The sequence below is a fragment of the Eumetopias jubatus genome, unplaced genomic scaffold (genome assembly GCF_037043125.1).
Source record: "Eumetopias jubatus isolate StellerSeaLion01/CBP00866 unplaced genomic scaffold, mEumJub1_p1.0 scaffold_17, whole genome shotgun sequence".
Classification (NCBI taxonomy): domain Eukaryota; kingdom Metazoa; phylum Chordata; class Mammalia; order Carnivora; family Otariidae; genus Eumetopias; species Eumetopias jubatus.
In genome coordinates this window covers 57,008,738-57,028,625 of record NW_028274823.1, presented here as the reverse complement: position 1 = coordinate 57,028,625, position 19,888 = coordinate 57,008,738, and the positions used below count along the sequence as shown (strand labels likewise).

General features: G+C 53.2%; 1 protein-coding gene across 1 annotated transcript in view; it reads right to left on the bottom strand.

The window, feature by feature from the left end:
* PCBD1 (pterin-4 alpha-carbinolamine dehydratase 1) overlaps nucleotides 1-19,888 on the bottom strand; it is a 166,691-nt gene that overhangs the window by 100,158 nt on the left and 46,645 nt on the right. Inside the window, exons 2-4 of the mRNA XM_028109750.2 lie at nucleotides 15,093-15,278; nucleotides 12,071-12,174; nucleotides 11,457-11,505 (exon numbers count right to left, since the gene is read on the bottom strand). Coding sequence (XP_027965551.2) covers nucleotides 11,457-11,505; nucleotides 12,071-12,174; nucleotides 15,093-15,278 — 339 coding nt within the window. The remainder of the gene's footprint in view (nucleotides 1-11,456; nucleotides 11,506-12,070; nucleotides 12,175-15,092; nucleotides 15,279-19,888) is intronic.

Sequence of the window (19,888 nt, the reverse complement as noted above, 5' to 3'; positions counted from 1 at the left end):
CCTGCAGGCACATCCTATAAATCTCAGTGTGGGCACTTGGCGGACGGGAGGGCGGAAGCAGGGGCTGCCAGCAGGACAAGGAGCACCCTGGCCCATTCATTCAGACCTCCGACCCCTGCAAAGTCCCCGAGCTGCAGGTAGACATCACGTTTTATATCACACTGCTGGCTCCCGCCTTGGTTCCCCAGCAAAGAGGGATCAGCACTGGGAAGAAATCAGGAGGAGGGGAAATGAAATGAGGCAGTATACATGTTAGCGGTGGGATTAACACAGGACCTTCTTAGCCTTTCATCCCTGGTGGCTCTTTTGTGAACCTTCAGCAGGGCTGGGCCGTAAGTATGTAACAACCAGCTCTGCCGAAAAAAAGAAAAAGAAAGAAAGAAGAAAGGAAGAAAGGGCCGGGGCTTTGTAGTGTTTGCTGATTTCCGTGGTGTAAATATCTCACTGCTGCCCATTTCTATCTTTCAACCTGAGGTCCGCTGGCTCTCAAAATTTTTGAAAATGTAACATTCGGCTGGCTCCCTCCGGGCATGCTGGGGAGGGGAACTGGACTTGTAACACTCCAGAAGCTAGCGGATTGTGGAATTTGTCTGCAAGGCCGCCGTAAAACATGGGGAGGGTGCGAGTCTCTTAGGTCCTGGGGCCCACAGTGGGTCCCTGTGCTTCTAGGGCATTTTGGCTAATTTGCCTGAAGTGTGAGGGAGCTGCCCATACGGGCTGAATGAACAGCATGGAATACTCTTGTAAAGAAAGAGTGCCAGCTGAATTAGCCAAAGGAACCTTAATGATCATACGAAAAGCACCTTTTTAAAAGATGTTAAGACCGTGTAGCCGCACTTCCTTGCTAGAACCTCGAAACAAGCTCTCAAGACAGTGATTTTTTAAAAACACAATACTGATTTTTAACTCCTTACATGACAGAATGCATCACAGGTGACAAAGCACAAAGCTTTTCACCTGAATTATTTTGTTGGATCCCCAATGAAGCCCTATAGCATGACTACGTCATGGGTAATGCAGGGAGACCATATACTTTATTATCTGACCCCGAACGCTTTTGAGCCTGGCAGGGGGTACTCGTTGCACCTGGGCGACAGGACTGAACTCAGTCCTTCCCACATCGCCCACAGGTGAGGTTAGCCAACTTGCTCCAGGTCACACAGCTGCAAGCAGGACAGGGTGCTCCTCTGGGCTTCGCAGAGAAGCAGTGACCTCAGGTGACAGGGAGTAAGTTGTGTGTCTCCCCGGATCTAAAGACTCCTCAGCGGTCACTTACGAGGGAAGGGGGCACTTTGTCCCAAGTGGCATTCAGCTCCTGGGAGCCTTTCCTGAGAGCCAGTCCCGAAAGGCTGATGTAGCGCCGAGGACGTGGGAAGGGGACACCAACCCCACCAGCTCTTCATCTCTCTCTGCGCTGAGAGGTTCCATCCAGCCTTGGGTACCCAAACAGGGGAGCCCTGACTTTGGAAATCTCGCGGGGCACGCAGAGGTTGGGGTGGGAAGGGGCAGGGAGAGGTCACGTTTTCTGACCGCACATATTCTTCGTCACCACATCCAGCCTGGCCACCTGGTTTGCAATAGGAAAAGCCACTCCAGGAAGCAGCCTCTCCCGAGCCATGGTTTACCTACCACGCTTTGTGCTGGGAGGGGAGGGGGAATGCCCTTACCCTGGCCAGGAATGGACCATCACTGTCAGGCCACGCTGCACATCCCAATTTTGGAACTCATTTTGGACGCTGGAGGACCATATCAGCCAGGAGCCCCAGGACCTCCTCCAGGAAGCCTTCCCTGACCCCTTCCCCTGGAAGAAGAATGAAGCCCCTATCTCTGAGGTCTCAAAGCCTTAGTTGTTGTTGGGCTGGAGGGGGTACATGCCTCTCTGTCTTGCTAGAGGGCAAAGCCCTTTGCAGGCAGCCCTGCCTCTTGTTTAATCGTCTGTCCTCTAAGAGCCCTGTGCGCGGAGGAAGCGCTCAGCAGCTCCGCAGGGGCAGGTTGGTAGAGCAAGCACAGACCTGTTATCTGTCACCTTTAATAGGTTAATTTATTCAACACTTACTATATGTCCAACATGGTCTTAAGACATGCCAGGCATCAACTCAGTTAATCCTCGAAATGACCCTAGGCACCTAGAGCAGTAGGTACTATTTTCCCCCCATTTTTCAGATGGGGAAACTGAGGCTCAAGCTTGGGGAAGAATCTAGGGTAAGGGTGTAGAGTGCAGAGCCAGATGGCTTGCATTTATAGTCTGGCTCTACCACCTCAGACAATTAACCTCTTGGTGCCTCAGTTTCCCCATGAGTCAAATGGGACTACTACTAATTCCTTTCCCATTCCCAGAGGAAGCCCGGTGTCTCCCAGGGTTTCTGGGAGGATCAAAGGGGATAATGGATGTGGGTGTTCTCTGTAAATCACAAGGTGCTGTACAAATGTCAGGCATTAATATGTGTTGACTCGGACACCCTCTCTCGGCCCCTCTGCACTTCAGAAGTCGTGGTTCCTTCAAAACCAATCCCCTGGGATCAAAACTGGCATTTCCTAATCCCCTCCAAGCACAGAGGCAATTTGATGTCCACAAAAGCCTTCTTAGGAGAATTCGATGACCTGATTAAAAGGAAGGTGTGGGGGCAGGTGTCTGTCTTGTAGAAACCATGGCCAATGCCCTGTGTTCAGCAAGCCTTCTCGAGAGGGAATTGTTTTCCTCCTTTTTTTCTTGGAAAAACATTTTTGAATTACTAAACAATGGAAAGATAAGAAAATGCACATTGGCAGAAACATGACAATTAAAATATCCTATAGTCCCGGGGTGCTGGGTGGCTCAGTCGTTTAGGCGTCTACCTTCGGCTCAGGTCATGATCCTGGGGTCCTGGGATCGAGCCCCACGGCGGGAGCCTGCTTCTCCCTCTCCGCCCTGCTCATGGGCTCTCTTTTGCTCTCTCTCTCTCTCAAATAAATAAATAAAATCTTTAAAAAAATATACCATATAGTCCTACGACCCAGAGAGAATTGTTCTGAGCCCCACATGATGTTTCTGGACTATTATGATACCAGGTAGAACCAAGCATGCGGAAATTTCCAGGTCGTGATCCCCCTCCTTGCTCACCCCACACGGAGTTTGTGTGCAAAAAATAGTAGTCAATGAGACTCCACATGCTGCTGTATTTACGAAGGTATTGATAAATGTGGAACTCGGACAGGGGCTCGGATGGAGATCCCACGCCTGGAAGCCTTTGAGGGTTTTCTGCCCCTTTCCCCTCAAATCCGAGAGAGCTGCCTCTCCCGAGCAGGTGCAGCCCCCCTTCTGTGGCTGGCGGCAGGCGTGGAGGGAAGCGGGACCCACCCACAGAGCTCGCACAGATACTTGTGGCTTTTCTGTGCCGCGAAGGTGGCCCCCAAATATCCTGGGCTTGGACTATTTCCACTTCCCTTATGGGTGGAAGAGAGGAAAAGGGGCAAGAGAAGGCCGGAGCGTGGGAGAGGGTGGGACTTCCTTTCCCTGCGATATGCATGGTTAACATGTGGGTGAATGGCCATCCAGAGTCTATTTTAATTATTTTTCTGACAAAGACACATTTCCAGACCATTTTGTCTTTTACATATTAATTGATTTTATTTCTAATACGTAATCCAGGCACATGATTCATGATTCAAACAATACGGAAGGTTTGAATGGAAAATAAATTTCCTTTCCCATCCCTGTTCCTCACCCCTCATTCTCCTCCAAAGGGGCCCCCAGTTGCTACCAGTTTCTTGAGTGTTTTCAAAGACGGTCTAAATATGTGAACAGGTGTGTATAGATTGTTCTTCAAGGCTCATGGCAACCCAGGGTAGGCAGGTACCACGATTCAGTTATTAATCCTTTATTGTCAGACCACCAGGCATTAGTAATAACCCCAATCAGCATGTAGAGAAACACCTGGAGACATTTCTTTGGATAAATAGTTAAGAATAAGATCGCTGGATTAAGAAGTATGCACATTTTGAAGATTTTCAGATCTCCCTGTGCAATTGCCCTCAGAAGGTGAGCCTGTGTCCCCTTGTGCCCATACATCACAAGGCTCTTTTTTAAGATTTTTTTCTTTTTTTTTATTATGTTATGTTAATCACCATACATTACATCATTAGTTTTTGATGTAGGGTTCCATGATTCATTGTTTGTGCATAACACCCAGTGCTCCATGCAGAACGTGCCCTCTTTAATACCCATCACCAGGCTAACCCATCCCCCCGCCCCCCTCCCCTCTAGAACCCTCAGTTTGTTTTTCAGAGTCCATCGTCTCTCATGGTTCATCTCCCCCTCCGATTTCCCCCCCTTCATTCTTCCCCTCCTGCTTTCTTCTTCTTCTTCTTCTTCTTTTTTTTAACATATAATGTATTATTTATTTCAGAGGTACAGGTCTGTGATTCAACAGTCTTACACAATTCACAGCGCTCACCATAGCACATACCCTCCCCAATGTCTATCACTCAGCCACCCCATCCCTCCCACCCCCCACCACTACAGCAAAGATTTTATTTTTAAGTAATCTTTACACCCAACGTGGGGCTCAAACTCACAACCCTGAGATCAAGAGTCGCACACTCAGGCACCCCACGAGTCTCTTTTTCTGACATGCAAACCAACATAGGATTTAGAGAGGCTTTGCCAATTTGCTACGTGATAAATTGCATCTTGTTACTATTTGAATTTGCACTTCTTGGATTATTTGTGAAGTTGATCTTTAAAAAATTTCTTTCTGGTTCATTGGCCATTTGAATGTGCAAATTCTTTGTTTTCTCCCCTTAACTTGCAGAGGTTGTTATAGTAAGACCGTTAACCCTTTGTTTCTTATATTTTGCATTTATTTTCCCCAGTTTGTCCATTGCCTTTTGACTTTTTTACAGAATTCTTGGGTGACTGTAATAAGATTTCTGGGTATATAGGGGTGCCTGGGTGGTGCAGTCGGTTAAGCGTCTGATTCTTCATTTAGGGTCAGGTCACACTCTCAGGGCTGTGGGATTGAGCCCCAAGTGGGGCTCCGTGCATAGCGGGGAGTCTGCTTGAGATCCTCTCCCTCTCCCTCTGCCCTTCCCCCTGCATGCTCTCTCTCTCTCTCCTTCAAATAAAAAAATAAAATCTTTAAAAATAAAAAGATTTCTGGGTGTATAATATCTGAGATAAAGTGGTACTTTTTCTCTTCCGTGAGTAAGAAACAGGAACGGTGAAATTGAAGGGAAGACAAGAAGACTGGACCCTGGCTTAGCTACAGGACCTTCCGGACTCTGCAGAGTGACTCGAGGCCATTCGGAGTCTCTTTCTGTGCTCCTTAGGTCGGGGTGTGAGGCAGGGGGCATGAGGTCAGGGCTCCCAGAGGGTCTCCCCCAACCCAGCCCGTCCCCCCTGGAGTCTCCCCCTAGGTCTGATTTCAGATTGTGCATGTAGAGCACTCAGCCCAGTGTCTGGCTTATAGTACTCATGTGAAAAAGAGTAGCCATTAAGTTAGCCATTCACTTGACAAGTACTTCTTGAATGCCAATGATGTGCCAGGCTCTGTTTCAGGTCCTTAGGACCCTAGAGCAGACAGGACAGACCCAAGTCCCTGTGGAGGGGTTGACACTGCCAAGGGGAGAGGATTGTTAGTGGTGTTTGTTGTGGAGGGGACCTGGGTGGGGATGGCTCAATGGTGGAAAGAAATTTAGAGGTCACTTACTTCAATCTGATGGGCCAGATGGGGAAACTGAGGCCCACTGACAAAGTGACTTGCCAAGGTCACAGAGCCAGCCAGTAGTTGAGACTGAATTAGAGTGGAGGTCAGCTAAGGCCAAGAGCACCTCCCAGGCACCATTTTCCTCCAGGAAGGTGAGTGCTTTGTTAAGAATGAAGCCACCCAACACCCACCTACCTTGGCAGAGAGCAATGGCCAGGTGTCAGCAGCCAGAGAGAAGGGGACAGTCCCATCCTGGAGGGTCTGAGAGGCAGGAGTCGGGTGTGGGACAGCTACAGACTCCGGACTTCCCGAATCCACAAGGTGTCAGCCCACCCATCAGCCTGCTTCTGGAGGCTGAGAGAAAGGCAGGCTAAAGCCTGGGGCAGGGTGACGTGCCACGACCAGTCCCACTCAAACCATCAGCCCGGCTCAGCTGCGCTTCACTGCAAGACTGGGGACACCTCACCTCCTGCTGCCACCCTGGATGTGGGCTCCAGATCTGCCCCCTCTCCCCTTGTCACACTTCAGGTGGGTCTCTGGAATTGAGCACCACAGGAACCTGCGCCAGGTTCTCTAGGATGCTCAGGCACCCAGGCTGCCTGGCCTACATCTGACGTGCAGGGCTTGATACCCTCTCCGGGTAGACGGGGAGCTTGAAGGGCCCGGGCTAAGCTCTCTGACGATGCGTCCCCAGACTATCTGGTAAAGGGATGGGCCCCAGCAGGTTCTCTGAACTGATTCTACTGATTAATTAATTAATTAATGTTAGCAAAGTCCAGTGAGGAGTCTCAGCTCATGGGAAGGTAAACATGACATGGTTTAAACTTTTCCCCAAGAACGGACCGTGCTCTGTTGCCCCTTCCCACCCCCACCCCCCCCACCCCGGAGTAGCAAGCTCCATGAACCATGTCTTCCTGGCTCATTTATGAAACCGTCTCCTTCCTATTCTTGAAGGAGGGAGCCTTGAAAAGAAAGCCAGCGCTGTTCTTTTCAAGCTAGCAGGCTCCCATTTAGTTCAGTGCTCATGTTCTCTACCTCCTCATCCCTGGCACGTGGGATGGAGAATACCCCCTTCTTTCTGATGCCAGTCTCCTCTGACATTTGCGGGCAGTGGCGTGGGCAGGGTGGGTCTGCTGCCTGGGCATGTCATGGAGGGCCCTTTGGGGGCTGGGGCCCCAACACCAAAGGTTCTCTGGCCCCAGGATGTGGGCCCTTGCTGCCCCTCTCTCCTCAGCTGTGTGCCCTGAGCATCATTCTCTGGACAGCAGGAAACCCCTGTCCACTAACCCCATCCTATTAGAATTGTAACAACCATCATTAATTGGGTACCTACTAAGTGCCTGGCTAGGTCGCTCCATTAGTGCTGGGTTAATTATGGCCAATGGGACAGGTGGAGAAGCCCTTCTGGGTCTCTCCTAGTCTCACAGCTGGCATGTGAGCCTCACTGGCAGCTCCAGACCATGCCCCGTTTGTTATGAGGAAACAGATACAGTGGGGTGGATTTTCAAGTCAGAGATATAGGTCTTTCCCCACGAGCTTCATTTTCCCCACCCAGGCCTGCCCCAGGGCTAGTGCAGACCCTCTGGTCAGCCTCTGGCTACCCGCCCCCAGCCCCGAGGAACTCCTGGGGTTCCTTTGCACAGATGCTCATCCACAAGACGGCTCATCTTGTCCCCTGGGTCTTTGGGGCTCCCTCTATAACAGACACTAGTTTGAGACACAAATATCTGTACATTTGGGGCCCATTCCCACAGGTCCATCCATAGCCTTGTCTCCAGACTTCCTTGTGTCCAATCGTCCAATCTTGTTCCTTCCATGACCTTGGCCAACCAGCTAAGCTATTTGTAAGAGCCTCTCTCCTTGACTACCCCAAGGAGACTACTAATTTTAAGGATAGAACCAGGGCTAGGAGCCTGGTCTGGGGAAGTCTGGGAACCCGGGGACTAAACAGACCTATCTCCCTGGGATTAGACGGTTGGGGAGTGAGCTGAATTGACCTTGGAAGCATCTCTCCCCAACTCACCAAGGCCCCCCAATTGTAGCCCCCACCCCAGGGGGCTGGCTTGGCCCCTGCTCTGTGGGGTTCTTTTTCACCCAGCATGAATTTTATTCTTGTCAGCCCAGATTCCCATCATGCCACCAAAGTCCAGGGAGCCTTCTCAGACCTTCTCCCTGACCGTGTTCTTCCTTCATTCACTCAGTTACATGTTCAATGGATACTTATCACGGCTCACCTGCCAGGCCCCTTGCAAAGATCCTGAGCATGCAGTTCTGAATGAGAATGGCCCCTGCCCGGCTCTTACAAAGATAAGCCTTTGGGGAGAAGTAGGCATAAATCAAACGACCACACAAACAAATATAAAATTCTACCTGGGATTCGTGCTAGGAAGGAGATTTACATGACGGTCTGAGAGCAGATAATTTGCTGTATTTCCCTAGTCTGGGAGGTCAGGGAGGGCTTCCCTGAGGAGGTGATGCCTGAGTCACCTGCTGAAGGATGGGGAGGAGCGGCCCAGGCAATATGGTGGGGGAGCCAAGGGAAAAGGTCCCTGTTCTAGGCGATTTCACCCCAGGGTGCGCTCCCTCTCACAGCTGTCCCCACCTCTTCCCGGTCTGCATCCTTCAACCCCCACCTGGAAACTGGGCTCAGGCCGGTTACCATGTGGGGGCCAGGATGTTACAGTCAGGGATGGAAAGTCACCAGCAGCCACTGCTAGAGAAGACGAATTTGCTTCATGGCAAATGTCACAGAAGCAGAGACCCAGTGACATAAAGCTGGGGGTGACATAGCATCGTCCCAGAAACAGGGGCCCAAGGGTCCCCAAGGATAGTGCCACACAGGGGAGTCTGAGAAGCACCCTCCACTTCTCTCCCCTTTGTTCCTTCCCCCTGTCCCCTCCAATTCTCCTCCCCCAATTCTCCTAGTGCTTGATTGTTCCAAAGACTTTTCTCATGGGCTCCACTGCATAGCTGGTGCCAGTCATCTCTAGCATCTTCCTGAGGACCTGGTGGAGCAAAAACCATTTCCCGGGAGCACCCTTCAGAGCTCAGGCTGCATCCTGCCACTGAAAGAGCAAGGGCTGGGACTTGGCCCTGAGCGCAGCTGAGGTTACCTGCAGCACTAGGCTGTGTCTTCCCTCCGCCAGGTCCCTGCTGCGAGGTGTGGGACACTCAGCAAGTACTTGAAGGAACAGGACCTGGCCATCCTCTGGTCTTGCCTCTGCTACCAAGTTTCTGTGTGACCTTGAACCAGTCTCTGCCCCTTGCATGCCTCCCAGGATGCGTTCCTATATCCTCGAGGGAGAAAGACAGACAGAGAAGGTGAGCTGGAGAGTGAGGGCAGTCCTTGCGGGTTGGCTCCAGCTGGGCAGGCTGACTGTCCCACAGGCCTGTAAGTTAGCTGTCCCTTGTCCCCAGCCAGGGGCTGACCTTGGGGAGGGCAGCCTTATGCCTTCCCCAGCAACCCTGGACTGAGCACCTGTCACAGGCAGACCACATTTCCTTGGGCAATGCTCATCTGCTTCTCAATCCTCCGAGCTGTCCCCACTTTGTCTGAGCAGGGTCAGGAAGGAAGACAAGAAGGTTTTTAATCTGTGTTCTCTCTCCATCCAGGGAAAACTGTCAAGCCAGGGGGTGGGGGGATGGAGGGCCTCCCTTCTTCTTTGAACCAAGAGCCCAGGATCTTCTGCCCATCATCCCTGCTCCCACCTGCCCTTGTCTACGGGGGAGATGGGCCCAGGAAGGCCTGGGGTCCCAGGCTGAGGTTGATTGGCAGCCCTCCAGCCCTGCCTTTGCCCCCACTCTGATATTGGTCCAGGGCCCGTGGGTGTGGCCCTGCCCCTCTCAACAGCCATGGCTCTTCTGGACCACTCCATTGAGGAGTTGGTGACTTTTCTTTCTTTCTTTTTTTTTTTTATATAATTTTTTAAAGAATTTATTTATTTATTTATTTGACACAGAGAGAGACAGCGAGAGAGGGAACACGAGCAGGGGGAGTGGGAGAGGGAGAAGCAGGCTTCCCACGGAGCAGGGAGCCCGAGGCGGGGCTCGATCCCAGGACCCTGGGACCATGACCTGAGCCGAAGGCAGACGCTTAACCGACTGAGCCACCCAGTCGCCCTGAGGAGTCGGTGACTATTCATGCAAGGGATCCCAATGCTCCTTCAGGAAACCTTTTTGTGCAAATGGGGAAACTGAGGCCCCAAGGGCGCAGGCAGCAGAGCTCACAAGAAGAAAGAGCACTGGCCTGGGAATCAGAAGATCTGGGCTTGTATCTCAGCCCCATCACTGCCTTCCCTGCCCGGGCCTCAGTCTTCCTGTCTCTGAAATCTGTCTCCGATCTGCCTAACATGTGAGGTGGGTCTGGGGTCTGATGTGGTTTTATTAGTGCCATCTCAGCAAGCCATCAGTGCTGGCTGAGGCCGACAGAGGGTCCCAAATCCAGGCCTCCGGCCTCTCAGAACCGTGCTCTTTCTTGTATGCTGGAGGCCTGAGACCAGGGGATGGGGAACGGGACAAGGAGGGACAGAGGAGCTTGTGGGAGATGAGCCCTGAGACACTCGGCCTCCCCACCTAGGGGAAGGCACAGGTCCCCATACGGTTCCTGAGTGATAGAAGCCTCTGGAAGCTGCCCCAGCAGGCCTACCCCGGGGAAGGGTCGGGGTGGGTAGGACTGGAGCAGGCCCCTCGTGCGTCTTCTTGGTGGCACCAGAGGCCTCGCTCAGCCAGAGTCTGAGCCACGCACCAGAGTGGGACCGATCCACAGGCCAGTCCTCAGCCTCTCAGACTCCGGCTCACTAAATAAATGTCTGCCCACCCGCCGCTCATTACTCACCTGCCCTAATTGGCCCATCACTCTGCTGGCTCTCCATCCGTCTTCACCTTGCTGCCACTCGCTCCGATGTGCAGTGATTTTTGCACTACCCAGTTAGAAGCCTGGCTGGTCGGAGGAGACCCGTGCAGCCAGCAAGCTGCAGCTAGGGCCGGGCTCCGTCGCTGCCTCCAGGAAGCCCACAGCCTGACTGTGGGTGCTTCTGATCCCTCCTCCCCGACTCCAGAGCGGGAACCCCGCTCCCACCCTTGGAAGCTGAAAGGCTGGGAGCAGGGGCGTGGCAAAGAACGGTTTGATTTAGTTCAGTTACTATTTATTCTGCACAGGCACTGTGCTAGGCACTGGGGATACCTCCAAAATGCCCCTTCTCCTGGGAGCGCAGACATAAAAGAGGGACTGTCAATGCAAGTTGGATGGGCCGCGGCATCCGGGGAGGACAGGCAGAAGGACTTGGTCTAGTCTGGGGAACCCAGGAAAGGTCAAGGGCAAGGCACATGGGCAGAGTCCGCAAGAGCAGCTACAGGGTCCTGAGACCTGAGTCCCAGCGCCCAGGACCTCGGGCACGCTAGTTCTCCCCTCTGGGTCTCAGTCCTGGGACACAGAGGAGCACAAAGGGGCTGTAGGCAAGGGCTGCCTCCTGGGCGAGCTCCCGAGTCTCAGTCATCTGTGCTGGGCTCTCAGGCCCGAGGGAACAGGCTCCGAGTGAGTGAATGGGGGAGGGCTCCGGGGTGGAGGGAGGAAAGGAGGTGTGGATGCACTTGCGTGCTGCCCGTGTGACAGGTGGCTCCCCGCTACCCTGGCCCCACCCTGCCCCTGGGCTCTGACCTCCTGCCCTGAAGACTCAGACGCCAAGGGGCCTGGTGACCCCGAGCAGTGGTGACTGCTGCAGGCTGCGTGGTCTCTGCCACTTGCCACAGACAGAGCGGAATGGAGCATCTCACCTGTGCCCGGGTGGCACGGGCCTGTGAGCTTCACTTCATCGTCACGCCTCTCACGCAGGCAGAAATAGAGGGTCAGAGAGGCTCAGACACGCGCCCAGGGCCACACAGCTTGGGCAGGGCCAGAGCTAGGATGCGGCCCTGATCCACCTGCCTGCCGAGTCCCTACTGTCTGCTTCCCCGGCCTTGGCACTGAGCAGCAGGCTGGGGAAGCTGCAAAATAGTGCCCCCTGGGCGGGGGGGTGGAGATACTCCACAGTCATCCTGGCAAGGGGATGGCCAGCCCTCTCCTCCCTCCTGGCCATTGTTCTCCAGAAAATTAAGGCATTCCACAGGGCCCTTTAAGCCTTTTTGGATCTGGTGGGTCCCGAGGCCCGAGCCAGACTACGGCTGGAAGTCTGTTATTATTCACTGAATCTCTCCAGGGTGGCTGGGAACCCTCCTTTTAATTGTCTCATCTCTGTCCATCCTTTTATGGAGAAAGAGACTAAGAGGTGAGAATAATCAGTTATCTCATTATAGATCAGGGCCTAGAAAAGGAAGCTGCTCGGTCAGGGCCCTCCACCCCATGGAGGGCGGGACCCTCGCTGCGGGAGGCGCGTTTCCTCCAATCTCACCAGGCACGTGCCAAACTCATTCCCACCAGCCCGAGGAGGAAGATTGCCCATGGCATTTTCGGTCCCAATGATCATGAGCTGGGGATTGACATATCTGGGAATGGCTGGGGGAGGGGGACAAACGGAAGTCAGAAGAGGCTGATGTGGGGGCTCCAAACCTCATTCTCTCCCTTCCACTGCCCCAGGGAGTACGGAGAACATAGAACTGGAATTTAGCGATGATCTTGTCATCATTCATCCATCCATCCATCCATCCATCCATCTCCCAACCATCCAATGGGCTAGAGAGAAACTGGCACTTTTTTTTTTTTTGAATGAAGCATATCAGGTTTTTCAAAGCAGCTTCCTTTCTCTTATTTCATTAGATCTTCATAACTGTTTGGTCTCATTTGACAAATGAGGAAACCGAGGCCCGGAAACGGGCAGGGACTTGCTGAAGGGGTGACGGGGAAGAGCGATTTCCAAGGTGAAGGCTCAGCATGAAGCCTCCAGGTGGAGTCATGCACAAAGGCCTGGACCAAGGGGCATGCGGGGGCTGAAACCCGGTCTGTGCTCTGCTTGCCAAGTGGCAAGGAGCTGGTCTGCTTGGAGAAAGGGGACCCCTTTTCTCTTCTCTTCTCCTCTTTTTTCCCTTCCCCTCCCCTCCCCTCCCCTTCCCTTCCTTTCCCTTCCCTTCTCTTTTCTTCTTTTAAAGTAGGCTTCCCACCCGGCATGGAGCTCAATGCAGAACTTGAACTCACAACCCTGAGCTGAGATCAAGAGTGGGACGCTTAACTGACTGAGCCACCTGGGTACCCCGGCAGCATTTTTCTTTGCACAAAGTCACCATCATTTTGCCAAGCTAAGACTCCAGTTAAGGAGCCTTTTCGAATTCCCATGAAGAAGCTGTTATGGGCTATTGGCAGCTAGAGATCTGAGCTGGAGGAGCCCCGCTGGAGGAGAGGGGGCAGAAGACTGGGCTCTGAGGAAGGTCTGTCCCTCCCGCAGTGCTCAGGGAGGGGCGCGTGACCTATGGCAGCATGGCTTGGCCAGTCCAAGGAAAGCAAACTTCTCTCTCCCTCTAAGCCAGCCGCCAACCTCCTGCCAGATGGGTTGTTTGTACTGGAGCTTCTAGCTGGCCACTCTTTAGGGTCATATGCTCTTTGGGGATTACCAGCTGTTGGGATTACCCTGGTTGGCAATTGTATTTTTTGGTGCTCGGGTTTTGGTTTGATTTGTTTTTTTGATCCACTTTTTGGAAGTAAAATTTATACACAATAAAATGTGCCCATGAATAGGTAGAGTTCCAGGGGTTTTGACAAATGTATACACTCATGTAGCCACCACACCAGTCAAAACGGAGAACATTTCTATTACCCTAGAAAGTTTCCTCCTGCCCTTTGCAGTCTTCCCAACCCTAGCCTGGCCCCAGAAAGCTACCTCTGATCTACTTTCTGTCACTAGTGATTCAATTTCCCTTTTGTAGGATTTCATGTAAATAACATCATCCAGTGTGTACTCTTTTGTGTCTGGATTCTTTTGCTTAGCATAATATTTTTGAGATTGATCCATGTTATTTTATGTAGTTTTGTGGTATTCCATTGCACGGATATACTGCAATTTATTTATCTTTAAAAAAGATTATTTATTTATTTATTTATTTGGCAGAGAGAGAGAGAGAGAGAGAGAGCACAAGCAGGGGGACTGGCAGGCAGAGGGAGAAGGAGAGGCAGACTCCCTGCTGAGCAGAAAGCCTGATGTGGAGCTCAACTCCTGGACCTCCAGATCATGACCTGAGCCGAAGGCAGACACTGAGCCACCCAGGCACCCCTACAATTTATTTATTTTTTTTTAAGATTTATATCTTTATTTTAGAGAGGGTGGGAGGAAAGACAGGGGAAGAGGGAGAGAGAGTCTTAAGCAGACTCCACACCGAGCATGGGGCTCAATCTCAGGGTCCTGAGCCGAAACTAAGAGTTGGACGCTGAACTGACTATGCCACAGAGGCGTCCCTATACTACAATTTATTGATCCTTTTAGGCTTTGGCCTTCATAAGCAAAGCTATTATATATGTTTGTGTACAAGTAGTAGACATATGTTTTCATTTCTCTTGGCTAACAGGAGTGGAATTGCTGGGTCAAAGACAGCAATGTTTGGACTTTTAAGAAATTATCACACCTTTTGTGAAGTGGTTGTACCTTTTTACACTTTCACCAGCAAAGTGTGAGAGTTCCAGTTGACCCACATCCTCGCCAACACGAAAGGTATCGTCAACCTTTTTCACTGGGCCATTCTAGCTTATGTGTGGTGATGTCTCATGGTGGATTTCATTTGGAAGCCTACTTTGGGGACCTACCCTTTACCTCACCTGCCCCTCCCTCTTGACTGTAAGATCTTCTGGAACACAGGCTGACTCACTGGTATCACCTAAGAGCCCAGAAGACAGCTGGGCCCCAAGGAGGAACAGTGTCAGTACTGGGTAAATGTGGCCAGGAAAAGAGCTAGGATTTTCTGGGGAGACGGGCACCTTTCTGCGCTTCAGCCTCCTCATCTGGCAAATGGGCACCATCCCTTCCCTGCCTGGTCCAGGGGGCAATTTTGAGTTAAGAATTCAATGAGCTGGAAGGGGAGAGATCACCTTAGGGACACTAGCAGGGGGTTCATGACGAGCCGATGCATGGTAAGCACCTCACAATTGGCTCTCACTTCCTCTCTCCTTATAATGCCCCTTGTGCAAATGTGGAAACTGAGGCTCAGGCAGGCAGAGCAGCACCAGGTCCGTGTGGCTCCAAAACCTGCACTTGCAGCAACAGTAGGAAATGCGGTGCAGCAGTCACCCGGACCATGGTCGGCAGGCGGGACGCTGCCGGGCTGCGCACCCTCCCCGCCCCACCCCCACAACCCTTCCTGCAGCCTGGTCCCTGGGGCTCAACACCACGTCTGTCGCTCCATTAGCCTAAGCGGCCTCTCCGGATCCCATTACTTCACTACTGCTATTATTTATTCATCGGCGGGGTCCTCAGCCTGTGGATGGGCACTTACCTTGATGTCCCTGACAGCGGGTCAGGAGCCCCACTCGGGGCATATTAATCATCAGCCGCGCCGGTGGGGAGCCTGCGTCCTCTGAGAGAGGAGATCGTGTTGCAGACACACAGGGCCTGTCAGCACGCCCATTTCCCATGGAGGAATCCGCCGCCTGGCGTGTCAGCAGTGGATGAACCTCAGCATCTGCGCAGGCAGGGAAACTGAGGCTCAGAGATGGGAGGGCCTTGCCCAAGGATTCCACATCTCCCGGAGGCATCACCTGGGACTCTGTCCGTCTCCAAATGCACAGTGATAATAGCTCCATTTACAGGGGAAGGGCTTTACGGTTTCTGTCTCTTCTCCTACGTGGTGCTGGTAACAACCAGCACCTCATAGATCAATTAGGGCTTTTAATCAGATAGGTAGATAGATAAATGATAGATAATAAGTAGATAGATGATAGATGATAGAGGACATAGATACAGAAATTGAAGCTCACAGAGCTAAGTGACCCGCTGAGTGTCACTGTAAGCTGGGACTGAGACCCTGGCATCCTTACCCGGGTCCAGTGTTCTGGCCTAGGCCAGGAAATGCAGGATGTGTACCTTGGTCCTTCTCTTCCCTTCTGATCTTCCATGGAAAGGCGGACTCTGGTCGGCTGGGATAGAATCTCCTCCGGAGCTGGGTCTTGCCGCTCCCTGGGAAGCTAGGAAGGGCTCCTGCCCTGCCACAGCTGGGCTTTTGGTCTGTCAGCTCCCGGCTCTCAGGAGGAGGTGGCTTATGGGCTGCTGGCTGGACACCGAGTGGACACACTGGTGTGGAGGCTGGGATTGGAAATGGGCCTGCCTGTCACCAGGAAACACATACATACAGACCGTATTTGCCACTAGAGACAGGGTTGCCTCAGAACGTGGGGCATCGTCAGGGCCATGCCAACCTCAGGGAGCTCTGGGTCCCCTCAGACTTTCAGGGCAGTCTCCCTGAGCCCCTGATCACAGGAATCTTGCCCCATCTGCATCGCCCTAGCCACGACTGAGAGTCTGGTGACAAAATAGATGGAGTTTGCCTCCAGTGAGCCCATGCCACTGCTCCAGAGTCTTCCATGGCTCCTCATTGGCCTCTAATAAAGGAGTGGTGGGAGGCTGGTAGGTTGAGGCCAGCTTCCACCTCTCCCTCCCACGTATAGGGCAGGAAATCTGGTATTGAGAAGCATTTCAACCTCGAACATTCTTTGAAAAGCCTTTTTAAAAATACTTATTTTGCAGAAAATGAAAGCTAGACTCAGAGAAGACAGGTAAGGGACTTAAGACCACACTGCTGGGATGTGTCAGAGCCAGGAGTCATGTCCAGGCGCCTGGGCCCAGACCCTAAGCTCTTAACCCAACTGGTTATGGAGGAAAGTATGTAGAAGAAGGACAGCTATGGCCGGGGGGGCTCCAAGGACAAAGCTAAGAACAAAGGATGGAAGTTACGAGGACGTGGAACTCAGCTCAAGCTAAATAAAACCTCCCATACCATCTGAGCAGACCAGGATAAAATGGGCCGCTTGCAAGGGTGGTGGGAAGGAGCTGTCCATCATGGGGGATGTACAAGTGGATAATTGTCAGCCATCAGCTGTGAGTATCATGGAGAACGTTTGCCCTGACGTCAGTAGACTGCTCGCGCACACCTATCCGGAGGATTTATTCTGTGGCCTTCACTGGGAAGCAGCCGAACTGGCCACAGTCTGGCTTCTAGAATCACCCTACCCACCAGGGGGCCCAGAGCTCCTGCCACCTGCTGCATTGGTTTATGCATTCGTCACTCAACAAATAGCCAGCACACACTGGTGCTCCCTCTTCAGACCTGGGGAGGGAGATTGCTCTGGACACGGCTCCCCTCCCCCTCTGGCCATTGGCCTCCCTCCCTGTCCCCTGGCCAGCAACTACCCATGGACTCAATAAGTGTCAAAAAAGCAACGACAGAATATTCAGCATGGGGCTGGGCTGTGGAGGACACAGCCCTGAAGCAGTCAGCTGGGAGGGGGCAGGAAAAGGGAAGTGATAGGGGGGTGTCCCTGCACACCAGCCACCTGACTTGAAAGCCAGTTCACCACCATGAGAAGAGCACCACCAGCAGCAGTCAGCACCCACTGTACCCTTTCGTGTGCCACAGATCAGATCACCTCACGATAACCCCAAGAAATGGGTGCGCCTGTCACTAGCCCCATTTTACAGATGGGAAAACTGAGGCTGTCAGGGGCCCAGATCAGTTCCTAAGGATTGAAGCTAGGATCCAACACCAGGCCGTCGGAGACCAGAGCCTGAACGCCCAGCCACCACCCTAGCTTGCCAGGCAGAGTGAATTGAGGGTGGGGCATGCAGCGCACTGAAGCGAGGTTGTCCAAGGAGGTCAAGTCCCCTGTGGGGCCAGGGCGCAGGGTCCCCTGGAGGTAAGGACTGGAGCAGGACTTCCCGGGGCCCAGTGCAGCCCATGAGAGCACCACCCACCCTGGAGTGGGAGGATCAGCATCGCCCCTACCAGCTATTTGCGGTCAGAACTTGGATGAATCACCTTGCCTCTCTGAGCCTCACGTTCCTCCTCAGAAAGGAGGTGGACCAGGAATGCCCACCTCCTGGGGACCATGAGGACAAAATGAGACTGAACGACCGCTTCCTGGCCACGGGAGAGACAGGGAAAGTGTGGCTCCCATTTCAGGTGGGGTCCCCACCTGGGGGCTTCATCTTCTTTGTCCTCCCAGTTCCTGCCCAGCTGAGGGTCCGGGCCCAGGCTGGGCTCAGTGCCTGTGCCTAGGGGGCAGGCAGGGACTGGCTGGTGCATTTGGATGATTTTTACTAGAGTGACTTATTTTCGGCCGATCTAGGTCCGCCCAGCCAGGGGGCAGCATGAGCTGCTTTCAGTCCAAGCACCCAAAGCAGGTGGCCTGGCTTGTAGGACTGAGGAGATGGCAGCCTGGGCTTGGTGCTGGAGAGGGGCTGCCAGGTTGAACTTGGCACCCTGGCTCCTAGTTGCCCAGACAGGAAAGTCCAGACGGGAACCCTGAGCTAATGGCTTTGAAGCTAAGGATAGAGCTTCTGGGGTCTCTGACTCTTTGTGGATCAATCTCGGGGCTCTGACCGAGGCTTCCTGGGTGGCCTTGCTGAGTCCCTTCCCCTCTCTGGGCGTTCTTTCGTGGTCAGGCATGTGCAGGGCCTTCAACACCTGGTTGCTTTCACGGTAAAGGCTGAAGAGGAGGAGGAAGATGGAGATTTGTGCACAATAGGCCCTCAGGAACTCTGCTGATGATGGAGCTGGCCCAGTTTGGGGTGAAACCTGCAGATACTCCATTTCCTTGGCCTTAGCCACGGGCAGGTGGGCCAGCAACTCAGGCCATTGTCAGGGGCTCTGGGAGGGTCTAGGAGGGTCCAGCCCTGCCTCATCCTGGCATTCGAGGCCTCTGGCAGTCTGGGCCAAGGCTCCCCCTCCTCTGTCCTTCCTGGGCCACGGCTCAGGGTGCTGCCACGCCTCTGCTTCTTTCCTCACTCGCCCTTGGAAGAGGTGCCCAGGAGGACCCAGGACCATACCAGCCGTGTTCTCAACTGCCTTTGTCTTCTGAATGGTGCCTCGGTCTTATCCAGTCTTCCCCAGTTAGGGGGTGAGTTGTTTGGGGCAAGAGGTGAACAGAGGCTGCAGGTCTCAAGGCCTGGGGCCCAGACCCAACCCCTCCCCTCAGCAGCTGCATGAAAATGAGCAAGTCACTCAGCCTCTCTGAGGGTCAGCTCCATCCATAACATGGGGATTAGCATCTGCTTTACTCTCTTTTCTGGGCTGTTGTGGGGCTCAAATAAACTAAAGAGGATGGGCCCAACTTGCCCTGGAGTCCCTTAGCTGGGCTCGGTCCGGGAAACAGTGGGGAGCTGGATACAGCTCCTGGCCTCAAAGGGCTCGCTCTGTGTGGGGAAGATGGAGAGCCTGGCGGGGAGGTAGATTTATCTAAGTGAAAGTATCAGGGAGGGCTTCCTGGAAGAGGTGTGAGCAGGACAGGTGGGCAAGGTCATGGTCAGGCATGTGCAGGGCTGGCAGGACTGCAAATGGGAGGGTAACCGTATTCATAGAGTGTCAGCATTGGGACTACACAGTTGTGACCCCCAAACAACAAGCAGCCTAACAAAGCGACCTTGTCCCCACCCTCCCGAAGCTTACAGTGGCAGACAATCAAATACTCACCACACAATGTAGTTTTATCTGACTTAAGGGAAGAACAATTATCTCGGGAGTTTCCCACCTGCCAGGAACTGCACCAAGCACTTGGTATGTATTTCCTCATTTAATCTTGACTCACATAGACACTGTTGGTGTCTTCATCTCTGGAAGAAACCGAGGACCAGAGAGGTGGAGTAACTTGCCCAAGGTCGCACAGCTGGCTGGCCGCAGAGCAGGATTTGAACCCAAGCTCTCTGGCTCTAGAACCTCCACTTACTGTAATCACTAAGCTCTTCCGCCGCTCATGTGCCTCAGAGAGCCTGCTGTGTCCCCCTGTATCTGTGGTTTCCCCTTCCTGCCCCCCTCTTCTGACCACCAGGGTGGCAACAAAGGCAGCTCCTGAACTGCTCAGGGCCGGCCCCGGCGGGGGGGGGAGAGTGAGAGGACAAAACAGAGGGGGGAGCAGTGAGGGGTCCCTGAGGACAGGCCCTGCAGCTGCTCCCCGTCTCCCCTGTCCCCAACCCTGTGGGACTCTCAGAGCAAGAGAAGGGGCACTTACCTGCCCCTACCTGGTGGGGGCCCCGAGTTACCCCGCGCCCAGCATCACATGGGGGCAGAGGAATGCCTGTGCG